A 15,150-nucleotide genomic window follows, 5' to 3' on the forward strand; every position below is an offset into this window, starting at 1 on the left:
CACGCCACTGTCAGAAAGTCCCTGATAACTTTTTGCGCTGAAGCCTGAACTTTTAACCGATGGAGGCTCTTCTCCTCTGCCTCCTCACTCACCACGCCCCTCGCTCCAGGAAGAACCTTTAATGTACAGGGGTTGGACAATGAAACTGAAACACCTGTCATTTTAGTGTGGGAGGTTTCATGGCTAAATTGGACCAGCCTGGTAGTCAGTCTTCATTGATTGCACATTGCACCAGTAAGAGCAGAGTGTGAAGGTTCAATTAGCAGGGTAAGAGCACAGTTTTGGTCAAAATATTGAAATGCACACAACATTATGGATGACATACCAGAGTTCAAAAGAGGATAAATTGTTGGTGCACGTCTTGCTGGCGCATCTGTGACCAAGACAGCAAGTCTTTGTGATGTATCAAGAGCCACTGTATCCAGGGTAATGTCAGCATACCATCAAGAAGGACGAACCACATCCAACAGGATTAACTGTGGACGCAAGAGGAAGCTGTCTGAAAGGGATGTTCGGGTGCTAACCCGGATTGTATCCAAAAAACATAAAACCACGGCTGCCCAAATCACGGCAGAATTAAATGTGCACCTCAACTCTCCTGTTTCCACCAGAACTGTCCATCAGGAGCTCCACAGGGTCAATATACACGGCCGGGCTGCTATAGCCAAACCTTTGGTCACTCATGCCAATGCCAAATGTCGGTTTCAATGGTGCAAGGAGCACAAATCTTGGGCTGTGGACAATGTGAAACATGTATTGTTGTCTGATGAGTCCACCTTTACTGTTTTCCCCACATCCAGGAGAGCTAAGGTGTGAAGAAGCCCCAAAGAAGCGTACCACCCAGACTGTTGCATGCCCAGAGTGAAGCATGGGGGTGGATCAGTGATGGTTTGGGCTTCCATATCATGGCATTCCCTTGGCCCGATACTTGTGCTAGATGGGCGCGTCACTGCCAAGGACTACCGGACCATTCTTGAGGACCAAGTGCATCCAATGGTTCAAACATTGTATCCTGAAGGCGGTGCCGTGTACCAGGATGACAATGCACCAATACACACAGCAAGACTGGTGAAAGATTGGTTTGATGAACATGAAAGTGAAGTTAAACATCTCCCATGGCCTGCACAGTCACCAGATCTAAATATTATTGAGCCACTTTGGGGTGTTTTGGAGGAACGAGTCAGGAAACGTTTTCCTCCACCAGTATCACGTAGTGACCTGGCCACTATCCTGCAAGAAGAATGGCTTAAAATCCCTCTGACCACTGTGCAGGACTTGTATATGTCATTCCCAAGACAAATTGACGCTGTATTGGCCGCAAAAGGAGGCCCTACACCATACTAATAAATTATTGTGGTCAGTTTCATTGTCCAACCCCTGTAATTAATATTGTTTATTATATTTCATTTGGGATTTTATTGGGTAGAAAAACAAAGGAGCACACAATTGTCGTGTTGCAGAAAAATGATTCATGATTTCACTTTTTTTTACAACAGCATGTAGTTTGTAGCCAGCCCCTTTACTCTGACACCACTGAATGAAACCAATGCTCTAACTGTAGTTACTGTATTCTCAGTATAAATCCAGCTCTTTACGAAGGTCGTAGAGGTTAGTTAGAGAACATTGGTGAACACAGCAGACAGATCAGGGAGAAAGTTGTGGAGAAGTTTAAAGCAGCTTATCTCACGTATAAGTAATTGAGAAATTAAAATAACTGAAAGTGATAAACAAGACGGGCAAGCACCTGGCCTCCAACCCCATTAAGGATGGAGGTTACGAAGGTAGACAAATCTCCATAAATCACTATAAGAGAATGGCAAAAGAATGTTCCTGGGTAGGATTTTGCTCCAGCAGTAAAAGGTCATCAATATAAGGATTTTTACATATTTAACAATGGTTCCGATCATTGTGGAGACAGCTGTAAGTTTAGATGACCCTGTATGAAACTACTACCTTGTTGCAGAAATAAGTTGGATCACAACAGTATGTAATGCAAGCTCTAAAAGGAATATTATCTGATTACTTCAAAAGAAATGACAGAATTTAGTGTGTTTAAGTACTAAGTGCTATAATGCGCTAAAACGTGTCCCAAGTGTCACTGGTACCTCAAAACTGTGAAAGAAAAGTAACATTAAGAACAAATTTATTTTAAAATGTATTATTTTAGTTCTTTAAAAAAGTCATAAAACATTTATGTCCAAACAGACTTTTATTTAAAAAATAAATATAAAAGATAATAGCACTGTAGAACGTTACTTTCCAAATGGGACGGTTTTATTTGGAGGGCTCCAGGGTGGAGGAGGACTGTCCCGAAGTATTGCTTGTATCCGCCTTTCATCTTTTCTTCTCCTCTCCTCTCGATCCTTTCTTATCTGTTTGAAAAGCAAAAACTAATGAATAATTCTGTACTTCATCCACTTTGATTTGCTTCAGCATTGCACTTACCAGCCAGTTCTCATAGGTCTCTAAAGCCATCTTTTCTCTGTCTTCCTTCATGTATTGCTCTTCCTCTGCTTTCGTTTTCATTTCTTCGAGCTCCCTCTTGAACTTCTCATGAAGAACATCTTTCTTTTTGTCACACCTTATTTGGGTGAAGAGGAGAGGTGAAACAGATTGAGGGGAGATTTATCTCATTGCAGAGGGTTTAGAAGGGGTTGAAACAGGAACATCCAACTGAGTGCGCCACCTGGTGGTTGGTGATTTTCAGACAATATTAATTTACACTCACCAGTCAGAAAAGGCAGACTTGCTGTCTCTTTGCCTTTCCTCTTCTTTCTCCTGCTTCTGAAACTTCTGTTTACTTTCAGCCAGTTTCTGCTTTGTGTTTTTGTCTTTCAGCAGCTGATCATGCTCACGCTTCCAGTTCTCAAACACCTTTAAACATCATTATAGAAACGCAACTCAGCACCAACCTTAAACATTCATGTCCATTGTAGTTTTCAAATGAATTCACAACAATTTGGCTCTTTACCTGTTTGGCAGATTGTCTTTTTTCCTCCTTCTCCTCACATTCTCTTTGCTCTTTTCTAACCATATCTTGTCTTTCTTTTGCTTTAGCTTTGAGGCTTTCTGCCTTCTTTTCTTTCCAGGCTTCATAAGAGGCAATGGCATCTTCCTTTTTAGACTTCCTTTCCTGTTTGTGAGCAGACAGGTGGCCAGCAGTGTTCATGTAATGTTAAAAACCACGTGTCTTTGTTTGCTCTAGAGATGTGAGAAATAAGCTGAGATTCACCTTTTTCTGTTTTTCCTTTATAAGCTCTTCTTTCTTCTTCAGCTGCATGTTCTCTCTTGACTTTTCATTTTTCTTTTTGAGCCATTCCTGTTGTGACCAAAGAAGGTTTTAACTCAATTAAATAATTATTGTAAATACTTAATTAGTGGTAACATCCAAAAAGTGTCAAAAAGTAGTGGAGTACACGGGAAATTATTTAGTAAACAATACATTCCCATTGCTTTTGAACTATACAATTCTACATTCCTATTGTGTATTCTGCATACCCTCCCTCTAATTAAACTAAGGATCCACTAAGCGATGCCAGTGTTCCCATAACAACAACAACGCTTATCTGCAAAGTTAGCCACAGCAGCGTTAGCCAACTGAAGTGAAATCAAGGTGCAAAAAGGGTGGAAAAAGAAGAACATGCAACACCACTGAGTCTGCATCGTCTCTTCTTAAAGGAGACAACGCAGGAAAACTGTTTTTACATGTCTCACCTAAATAACATATGCATGAGTTTTTATGTGATAGACCAACACAAAGTAGTGCATATAGAGGAAAACAGATACATGGTTTTAATATTTTACAAATAAAAATCTGAAGAGTGTCATTTGTACTCAACCCCTCTTCAATCTGATAACCCTAACTCAAATCTGGACCCTTCAAAGTCACCTAATAAGTAAAAAGAGTCCATATCTGTGTGTAATTTAATCTAAGTATAACTACAAATACTCTGTAAAGGCCTCAGATGTTTGTTCGAGAACATTGGCGAACAAATAGCATTATGAAGACTGAGAAACACAGCAGACAGGTCAGGAAAAAGTACTGGAATAGTTTAAAGTAGGGTTAAGTTTGATAACAGCATCCCAAGCTCTGGACATCCCACACATCTCTGTTTAAGCGATCATCTGAAAACAAAAAGCGTATGGTGCATATTTAAGGTAAAGTAAGGTCAGGTAAGTTTATTTATATAGCGATTTTCAGTAATAAGACATTCAAAGCGCTGTACATGAGGAAGAACAATTACAATACAATCACAAAGAAAATAAACACAGAAAAACAAATCAAATGACACTTATAATCATTGGGAGTAATAACAATTAATAATCCTTCCAAGTTTACTGGTAGAAATTGGTTCCAAGCCACTCTTAATAATAAAGGATCTTATGCTAAAAGAAGATGATAATATTGATAGTCTCATCATTCCACTGAATTTTAACTAGTGAAGCTGAGTCACTGGTACAAAACAGCTTTAATCCACATTTTCAGGTGCTAATAATATATTGCTTTTACTGGTACTGAAGTTGAACTAAGTAATAACAGTCCATTGAAGTCTAATTAAGAAACCTGGGTCATTGGGGTAAGAGCAGCTAAAGTCCAAATTACTAATAATATTTGGTTTTCGCTGGTAATCCTTCTGATAAAACTAAAAATCAATGAAAAAATAATTAAATACTAACAATAATTGGCTTTTGCTGGTAATCCTTCTGAGAAATCTGAAAATCTATGAAAAGTAATGAAATCACATATTTAGGTAAAGTAAGATAGGAGGGAAAAAAATCATATTTCAGACTCTATTCTTAGCAGAATAGTCTGAAATAGTACAAAAAAACCTCTGCATGGGTAAGCAACACACACATAAGTAAAGATTTAGCAAGGTATGGTGGGATCTTGAGGGTGCGAATGTAAGTCTGAGTTTGTTTGCAAGAATTAGACTGTCAACACTGATAGAAGCGCCATAGTCCTTGAGAAGAAAGGTGGAAGTTTTATCAATCGGGCTCATAGTCCTATCAGCACACAGTTGGTAGGGGAGTGCTGGGGAAGAGTGTCGTGTTTCTATAACATCCAGGAGATATTTTGTCGATAACCAGTTAGCAGAAGTTGCCAAGGCCATGTTGGGGAGCCAGATTTAAAAAAAAAACACAATAAATGTTGTGATTCAGGCAGTTGTGAATTTCCAACTACCTTAAGAGTTTTACTGGTGTGTCTCAATTGCGAATCCAAATAGCCAAATTTCTGGTACTTTCCGCAGATCTGGAGCATATAACTTCTCCAAGATTATATCTTTTAACCTCTGAGTCCAACCGCTGCCAGGCTGCGATTCTGTTCAAGAATCGTATCCAGCTTGTGATTCTGCTCTCTTAACATTTCAGTCTGAGTGTTGATCGATCTACAGACTCCATCTAACATCGCAGGCAGCTTTGGAACGCTTTGAACAGCCGCCCACGTTTGGCGAATCACTCGATAAGCCAGGTAACCACCAACTCCAAAAAGCAGAAATCCTGTTATCAAAAGTCCAAATATGTCCACATCTTCTACTTCCTCGACCGACATCATAGTCAGGCACACAATCTTCCATTGTGTTTCCAGAGAAGAACGTCCCACCTGGACAAGAGGGTCTCCTTTACCCTGTCTTTCCGTAGGAAAAAAAAAATTTGACCAATTACGTTGAGAGTCCAGCTGACCAAATCCATAATTTACAAGTTTGGAGGATATGCAAAGCGAGGCTCTGAGAAAAATACAGACAAAAGGCAGAAGCAGGGATCAGCAGGGAGGGAGGGAGAGAAAATGCGTGTGTCTTCCACCGAGAGCCAGAGAAAAGTCTTTAAGCTGAAGAGTGACAAGAAGAAACCCCTTCTTAAATGAAAGCAATAAGAAATCATGTTTGTTTGTGGGGCGCAGCGCTGGTGGTGTGGGGGTTTAGCGCGCAACCACATATAGAGGCTATAGTCCTCAAAGTGGCCGTCCCAGGTTCAAGTCCCGGACCCGGTGACCTTTGCCGAATGTCTCCCCCTCTCTTTGCCCCTCCTTCCTGTCTACCAACTATCAAAAAAAATAAAGGCCTCTAGTGCCGAACAAATTCTTAAAAAAAAAAAAGGAAACCCTGTAGGGGATACAGCAAACATGTGGATGAAGGTGCTCTGGTCACATGAGATCAAAACATTTGGTGTTTTCGTCCAATACACGGTATCTGGCGAAAAAGCCAATGGCGCGCCTCACACAGTGGTGGCAGCATCATGCTGTGGGAGGCATTTTTGTCAGCAGGGACATGGTAGCTGTTCATAATAAATGGATGATGTGTGAAGCTCACCGCAGGGAAATTCTGGAGTCCCAGGGGGAAATGTGGGTTTGCAAAGTATTGGTTCAGTGGCCTGAATATAAATGCATGCAAGATGTGCAGATTTTTTTAAAACCTTCTTAAAACCATGTATCCTTTACCTTCTATGTCTGCTTAATGTTGGTCGTTCACATAAAATTTAAATAAAGTACATTAAAGAGTGTGGGTGTAATGTGACATAGTAATAATAAAAATAAAATGAAGGATTGTGAGCACTTCTGTAAGGAACTGTAATAAGCTGCAGACACTGAAAAATGCAATTTGTTTCATGATTTAAGCTGGTGCTGTAATTGACAGACATTGTAAGCCCCAAAAACAAAGAAAAAATTTAATTTAGAAACATGAGTCTTAAAATCACCTGGTAAGAAAAGATAACCAGCAAGGTAAATGTTTTGACCTTTCAGTGCAGGGGGGCGACCTCTGACTCAACGTTCTCCTTCACCACATGACAAAAAAACCCACTTCAAACACTGTGGTGCCTTACGACTACATAAAGCTAGGCTCCTGCGGTGCCAGAAAAGAAAGCACAGACTCATTCTGACCTGGTAAACTGCAGCTCTGATAGATTCTGCTGCTTGTGGAGAAGACTCCTGTAAGGATAGTTTCCGGTCCAGAACTTTGAGGGTCCCCAAATACTTTGATTCCACTTTCCTGGAGCATGCACTCTGAGACCTCTGAGTCATCTTAGAGTGAGAACTGGGTGTCCTAACACCAGAAAAAAAAACAATGATGCGCATTTATTTTTCAATTTCCTTCATGTGGCACAATCAGTGAATTCTTCTTACTCACCCGACATCAAAGGACTGTTTAGGGGTGTGAGAGCTTTGATCTGAGGGATCTCCTGGGTGTCCCTGAGAGGGAAATTCAAGGCAAATGTATGTGTTACAAAACACAAGCCATCACAGCCGTGCTAGCTAATGCACAGACTGACTTACGTTGAATTCTTCAAATGACGAAGAATAGTGTCTCCCTTGCTCTTTGCTGTCATCAGACATAAAGCCATCTGAAACAGTAAATCAAATGTCAGCTGGAAGAATGAGCTGTTTCACTGACTTTTTATACTACAGAGCATTTCTGTTTTTACCTCTGGAACCAGTATCAAACGTAGATGTGGTGACGAGGTGTGACTGTTCGCTCCAGTTTGAGCATGATTTGTTAGGGCTGCATGAAGCAGTCTGATCTCCATCTGTCCACTGCAATCAACAACACAATAAACATGTTCAGTTTGCAACGTACATTTGACAAAGTAAAGAGAAAATAGATTTTTTATAAATAAAATTGTAAAAAACATGTCTACTTTTAGAGTGCACCTTTATGCAGATGACACAATGCTTTGTTCAGGTGCCTTCACTCTGAGGCAGAGTCCTTCGGAAAATGCAGCCCTTGAATTTGGACTAAGCTTTAGGTGTCTGGTGCATTTTTGGTTAAAGCCTGTTTGTTTTTCATTCACTGAAGTAACTCAAGGTGGGTAGAGTAGCCAGAAACTGTACTCAAGTAAGAGTAGTGTTACAAAGTAGTTACTCAAGTAAATGTAACTGAGTGAATGTAACTAGTTAGTACCCACCTCTGACTTCAAGAGAGAAATACGGACCTTGACTTCTATGCTGCCTAACTGAGAGCCTGAGATCCAGAGAGAAAGAAGCTGATGTTACCAAATGGACCTGAGGCTGGACAATTCTGTGCCTCTCTGGTATCTGGAACTGGATAAGAGTGGATGTGGAAGGGAGAACTTCCAGCCCTTTTCTTTTAGATCAGGTAAGAAATCTGTCTGAGTGGAGATGTTTTCATACAAATGTTTCAATTTAAACTCTTTATTTTTTTAAATAGTAAACATTCCCCTGGAAAGGTTAAAGAATTGACATCAGACTGACATGTAGGTAGATTGATAAATATACAAGACTGACTGATTAATTATAGGATACTATAATTTAATATAGCACTATTTTCTGCTACATATTCATGCTGCTTCCTAGACGCTTTGCAGATTAGATTCTGTGCCTCACCCCTCTTCATGTTTTATTACAAATTCAATGCACAAAACGTATCACTGTTTACTCTATAATCAGGTTTCTTGGCCCTCTTTAAGTTTATTGAGACAAAAACTCTGCTATTTTTGATGTAAAAAGCAAAACTGGGTAAACTTCACTTTTGTCTGAGTGTTTAAAGCTCTTTAAAGACTTTCTGTTACTGAAGGGTGTAGCTGCTATTCTTGTGCTGACTCTGACTCTGTTTTATTTTATTTATGTGCTTTGATATTCCTTTCAAAAGTTCGGCTTCTTGAGCGGCTCTCACTTAAAATAGAGATGTTAATTTCAAGGGACTTCCTGATGAAATAAAAGATACATAAATGAAAAAGTAGTTGATGTGGGTTCTCACTGCTATGTTGCTGGATGCATCAGTTGAGAGGGGGATGGACACAGAAGACGTTTGGGGTCTGCTGAAATCCCGAGATGCACTTTCCTCCTCCGCTTTCTTCTGTGAAACCTGTGACTTTAGTCCAAGGGTCCTTTGCCGAGGTTTGGGTCTAGGTGGCTCCCTCTCTGGAATACTGTCTGAATAATCACAACAAAGTGGAAATAAGAGGATAACTTTTTCCAACCTTGTATGATTTAATAACAGTAAAAAGAGCTAATGTTAACAGACCAGCTGCAACAGTGTTGTTAAGGTGAGGTGCAGATACTGGTGGCGTCTGGGAGGTTTCTTCCATCACAGAATTCCTTGTTTTTTCTTCTGGACCTGGAGTCTCCACCACACTGCCGTCAGATGGTAATGGGAAAGAAAGAGCATCATCTGATGTTTGATACGACAGACTGGAGGTCTGTTTTGTGATCAGACAATTGGTAGGTTCTTCACCAGATGGATTAATGTGTGAGTTCTCATCATTGACATTTGTGGAGCTCTGGGAGGACAGAGAGCCATCATTATTGACATTTCCATCATTAGATGACTCATGAGGCTCAGAAGCTGATGTGTCTTTTGACATAGAGCTGCTTCGTTGGGCTTTTAGGAATGAAACCTTCTTTGGCTTGCTATGTTTGTCTTCTTCATCTGAAAGGTCAAAGGTGTTAAATGTCGCTTTACTCCTCCCGGCCTTGAAGGCATCAATCCTCTTTTTTCGTGATTTTAGGAGATTGTTCAAAAAATCTGAAAAACAAGAAGTAAAAGGCAACTTCAGTCATTAGACTAAATGATTTTATCCTGAAGATACTACCAAGTGGTGTATTTGTTTTTACTAACAAATGTGTTCGGAGAGTAAAAACACAACTGAATAATTAAGGATGTATTTCCAGACCAGGATTTCACAAAGCTGGAGAGAAGCACACTGGGTCGATGACGTTACAACAGGCTCAACGATTGAGCTGTTCAGCTAACGTCAGCGACTGTGACTCTTTAGGATGAGTAGTTGTCCTGCAGCTGGAAAGTTGTGGGTTAGAATACAACTTCCTCCCCCGCCACATGTCGATGTGCCTACGGGCAAGGCACATAACCATAAGTTGCCAACTAATCTATGTATTAGACTGTAAATATATTTGAGTGCGGTTTGAATGTGACTCTAGTGTAAAAGTGTTTCGGGTGATCTTTATGACTAGAAAATTGCCATATAAGTTTAGTCCATTTACTATTAGTACACACTGTGGTGGACTAACAATGTTTGACAGATATCAAAATGGATCCTGAAGCATTAAACTTGCATGAGGTTCAACTTTAGGTGTTCGACCCAGAATAGAAGTCTGATAATGCCCAAGCCATGATGGATGCTGCTGCATATGGTAAAGCTAAGCAGTGGTGCATCTAGAAACTTTTACATGCACAAAGGAGGCGCAAAAGGTCTGGGCAGGGTGGCAATGTTCATTGATCTAAAATAATATATAGTAACAATTAGAATAATCTAATACAATTATGCACTGTGTTTCAGTGTTGTAGGATTTGCTTTTATTATTACATAAAATATAACATAAATTGACTACACCTATAAAGCTTGGACTATGTAACTTCATAACATTCCTGTAGACTTGTGCAGATATGTTATTCATTGAAACATCTAATATCTCTGCACTTGAATTTATACCCAGAATAAATCTGTACCAGGTGGTCCAGCTGGATAGGCTGGATTCCCCGACTATGTCGTCCTTCTCTCCTTCATTAGTTTCCTCTGTACCCTCTTCTTTCTCTCTCTCTGATTCTGAAATCTTCTCATTTTCACCGCTTATGCTAACATCATTTTCCTTATCTTCACTCATTTCTTCACCTGTTGCACTTTTAGTGGCCTCCTTCACCTGTGACATTCCTGGTCTCTCTATCATTCATCCTTTCTCAAATCTCACAGTCTCTTCTTCCTCATCATCCCTCACTTTTTGCCAAAGAAACTGGAAATATCTCCACTTTTAAATTTCCATTTCATTGTGATCTGCAAGCATCAGGATTTGGAAAAATTAGCCCATTTATTACCACAAGATGTCTAAAACAATGTGAAACCAGAAATGATCACATTCAGACAGGTAACACCAGCTGTTATATTTAGAAATCTTATTCTCATGGTAGCCAATTTATTATTTTCCTGATCTGACCGAACGGACGTAACGTGGTTTAATGATCATTGATATTGATCAGTGAAACTGCAGCCCCCTAAAAAAAACAAATCAGAAATTTTTTTCATAGCTAAACGTTTCATTAACTGTTATCGTGCTTATTGTAAGCTAAACTAAGAAGGGAAATTTGCTAACGCTCTTACAAATCACACGTAAGTGAGTCACTGTTGTCAAACGATTAATAAACGTATTACACAGTGAATACGGTCACTTCAGCAGACATTTCATTGATTGCAAACTTAAATTGCCTTTACGGTTGTGTGTTAAAACATCACCTGGACAAACTGACTTTAACTGCAGAAACTTGGACCGCTCAGTCAGGGGCAGAGCCAGGGGGTGGCCTGGGGTGGCAATGGCCACCATATAAACAGCCTCAGAACTAACCTATGTGGAAGGGACCTCTTTTCTCTCCTTTTTCTTTTGAAAGAGAAATTATGTTCCCAAGTTCTCTGCTCCATTATTTATTTTTTTTATTTTTATTTAAGGTGTTTTCCATGAAAGCTGTAAACATGGTGTAATTATGACACATGGTGTGACGGCTGTTTGGAGGAACAAAATGCAGTTTTATTATTATAAGTTGAATTAAGGTGAATTATCCACATTGATGATATACTAACATGAAAGATGACTTGTTGGAACTAGTTTTGCTAGTTCTGCAAGAGAGAGCGACCACCACTGCTTAAACCACAAAAAAAAGGGCACGGTGTGTGGCGCAACCCATATACAGGTCCTTCTCAAAATATTAGCATATTGTGATAAAGTTCATTATTTCCCATAATGTCATGATGAAAATTTAACATTCATATATTTTAGATTCATTGCACACTAACTGAAATATTTCAGGTCTTTTATTGTCTTAATACGGATGATTTTGGCATACAGCTCATGAAAACCCAAAATTCCTATCTCACAAAATTAGCATATCATTAAAAGGGTCTCTAAACGAGCTATGAACCTAATCATCTGAATCAACGAGTTAACTCTAAACACCTGCAAAAGATTCCTGAGGCCTTTAAAACTCCCAGCCTGGTTCATCACTCAAAACCCCAATCATGGGTAAGACTGCCGACCTGACTGCTGTCCAGAAGGCCACTATTGACACCCTCAAGCAAGAGGGTAAGACACAGAAAGAAATTTCTGAACAAATAGGCTGTTCCCAGAGTGCTGTATCAAGGCACCTCAGTGGGAAGTCTGTGGGAAGGAAAAAATGTGGCAGAAAACGCTGCACAACGAGAAGAGGTGACCGGACCCTGAGGAAGATTGTGGAGAAGGGCCGATTCCAGACCTTGGGGGACCTGCGGAAGCAGTGGACTGAGTCTGGAGTAGAAACATCCAGAGCCACCGTGCACAGGCGTGTGCAGGAAATGGGCTACAGGTGCCGCATTCCCCAGACCTGGGCTACAGAGAAGCAGCACTGGACTGTTGCTCAGTGGTCCAAAGTACTTTTTTCGGATGAAAGCAAATTCTGCATGTCATTCGGAAATCAAGGTGCCAGAGTCTGGAGGAAGACTGGGGAGAAGGAAATGCCAAAATGCCAGAAGTCCAGTGTCAAGAACCCACAGTCAGTGATGGTCTGGGGTGCCGTGTCAGCTGCTGGTGTTGGTCCACTGTGTTTTATCAAGGTCAGGGTCAATGTAGCTAGCTATCAGGAGATTTTGGAGCACTTCATGCTTCCATCTGCTGAAAAGCTTTATGGAGATGAAGATTTCATTTTTCAGCACGACCTGGCACCTGCTCACAGTGCCAAAACCACTGGTAAATGGTTTACTGACCATGGTATCACTGTGCTCAATTGGCCTGCCAACTCTCCTGACCTGAACCCCATAGAGAATCTGAGGGATATTGTGAAGAGAACGTTGAGAGACTCAAGACCCAACACTCTGGATGAGCTAAAGGCCGCTATCGAAGCATCCTGGGCCTCCATAAGCCCTCAGCAGTGCCACAGGCTGATTGCCTCCATGCCACGCCGCATTGAAGCAGTCATTTCTGCAAAAGGATTCCCGACCCAAGTATTGAGTGCATAACTGTACATGATTATTTGAAGGTTGACGTTTTTTGTATTAAAAACACTTTTATTTTATTGGTCGGATGAAATATGCTAATTTTGTGAGATAGAAATTTTGGGTTTTCATGAGCTGTATGCCAAAATCATCCGTATTAAGACAATAAAAGACCTGAAATATTTCAGTTAGTGTGCAATGAATCTAAAATATATGAATGTTAAATTTTCATCATGACATTATGGAAAATAATGAACTTTATCACAATATGCTAATATTTTGAGAAGGACCTGTACAGAGGCTCCAGTCCTCAGCGCAGCTGTCTCTGGTTCCTGACCCCGGCAACATGGGCTGCATCTCTTCCCCCTCTCTTTACCCTACTTTTATATAACAATAAAAAAAGACCACTAGTGCAAAAAAAACAACCTAAAATCAGTTTTTGGCCACCCCTCAGTGAGCAATGGTCTCAGTCTGGCCACCCTAATAAAACCTGTCTGGCTTCGCCACTGAGCTCAGTTGTTCCACTCTGCTGTGCTGCAGACAGACTTCCTCGTTAATGTGCCTGTGACACACACACAAGCACCCGCGGTGCGGTAGACAGACTTTGTTAGATGCAGTGCCGTTACTAAATTTTCAGGGACCTCAGATAATATCTAAAATTATATACTCTTTGGTAAATTAATGTTTAATTTGACGGCTGTAAGAGGCTTTTGGGCAAACAACTGATAAACAATTACAAGTATTTTAAGGACATAAAAGTAGGGAGGCAGCTTTAGGGACACAGCTCTACAGCAGGGGGGCTTCTGCCCCCCATGCCCCCCTGTATATCCGCCCCTGAAGCTACCAAGCTTAACAGAGGTTTCAACTGGTTATAGTCCTGTTTGAATTTTTCCATCTCATCTGACATCTGTGTATTGCTGCCCTTGACGTGATTGCAAGAGATTTTTAATATTAAACTTTTGCAATTCCAGTCTGCCCTTTTTTGTTTTCCTAATAAACATCTGTGTATTTATGTACATTTTTGTACCTTGTTGCCAAATTTCCTTTTAGGGAGGAATTTCAGAAAAATTTTCAAATAAAGAAAAAAAAATATACAATTAGATGTAAAATCAGTTACCTCAGATAAGCCTAAGATATTGTTTTTGGGAGGGTAGATTTTACCATGATAAAGCAGTAATTTACAACAACAGAACTGAAAACATAGATAAACTTACAATGACATGTTGTTCTTTAGATTACAATATATACAAAAGGAGCCTGGCTGGCAGCTTTAAAGTCCTAATCCTTTGTTCTAGAGTTATGCTGTCTTTCTTTGATAATACTTGTTTTATGTTTGGACAACTCACCATCTTCCTCTTCGTTAATATCATCACAATAAAAGTGCTGCTGAGATTTTGTCTTGCTTGCCCTGGAAGACACAGCAGCCTGAAGTTCATCCTACAACAGAATGGTTGAAACAGGAGTTTACAGGACTGATACCTTACTGGTTTAAAACCCAAAGTAAATACATAAAAGGTCTTACCTGGAATGTAGTCCTTTTCGATGTTTTCGGACTTTTCGCATACGCAAGTGTCCTCACCTCCTGATCTGTCATCATGTTCTCACACTCATTAGCGTGCTACCATTACCCGTTTGCTAATGCTAATTAGCCTCTTAGCTTCTTCTTGTTGTGCTATACTGAACATTTAACGACAAAGTAAACCTAACGGTAGGTAGAGTGCCGTGTGTTGTAACAGACAACATACAGCTACATGAAAAGGTTATATAACCAAAGCCGAATTAGCATTGCTGCTTGAGCTAACGGAGTTGTTGATGGTAACCCAGGGAGACGGGAAGTAGAGGTCAACATTGCGCATGCTCAAAAGATTACCCATTTTTAGCAGTTTTTTTTTTTTTTTTGATACTTTAAATTACTTTTCACTTACATTGACATCATGTATATCTGGTAGCATAGAGAAAACTATTAACGCAGAATAAATGCTTTTGTTCTGTAGGAGAAAGCCGAGGAGAACAAATAGACTATGGCGTCCAGGTCAGGATTCAAACCAAGAACCTCCGTGCTGCCAGGCAACATTATCACATTACCATCATCAACCCAGTAATTTATGCTTTTATTTCATTGAAATAATTACATCAATATATGTACACTGCTCAAAAAAATAAGGGGAACCCTTAAACAACACAATATAACTCCAAGTAAATCAAACTTCTGTGAAATCAAACTGT

General features: G+C 40.1%; 1 protein-coding gene across 2 annotated transcripts; it reads right to left on the bottom strand.

The window, feature by feature from the left end:
- Nucleotides 1-2,190: 2,190 nt before the first annotated feature.
- Nucleotides 2,191-14,900, bottom strand: map9 (microtubule-associated protein 9). 2 transcript variants are annotated; one of them, XM_047364819.1, is made up of 14 exons: nt 14,447-14,494; nt 14,271-14,361; nt 10,585-10,743; nt 8,979-9,479; nt 8,712-8,887; nt 7,420-7,528; nt 7,271-7,338; nt 7,125-7,186; nt 6,878-7,040; nt 3,233-3,319; nt 2,972-3,133; nt 2,729-2,874; nt 2,446-2,581; nt 2,191-2,372 (listed from the first exon to the last, which is right to left on the bottom strand). In XM_047364819.1, exons 3-14 carry the CDS (start codon nt 10,637-10,639, stop codon nt 2,253-2,255), a joined length of 1,785 nt encoding a protein of 594 aa, XP_047220775.1. In that variant the 5' UTR covers nt 10,640-10,743; nt 14,271-14,361; nt 14,447-14,494; the 3' UTR covers nt 2,191-2,252. The 2 variants fall into 2 exon arrangements, with proteins under 2 accessions (XP_047220775.1, XP_047220774.1); XM_047364818.1 differs by lacking the exon at nt 10,585-10,743 and having other exon boundaries at nt 14,447-14,900.
- Between the last annotated feature and the right edge of the window lie 250 nt (nt 14,901-15,150).

The sequence above is a fragment of the Girardinichthys multiradiatus genome, chromosome 5 (assembly GCF_021462225.1).
Source record: "Girardinichthys multiradiatus isolate DD_20200921_A chromosome 5, DD_fGirMul_XY1, whole genome shotgun sequence".
In the NCBI taxonomy this organism is placed as follows: domain Eukaryota; kingdom Metazoa; phylum Chordata; class Actinopteri; order Cyprinodontiformes; family Goodeidae; genus Girardinichthys; species Girardinichthys multiradiatus.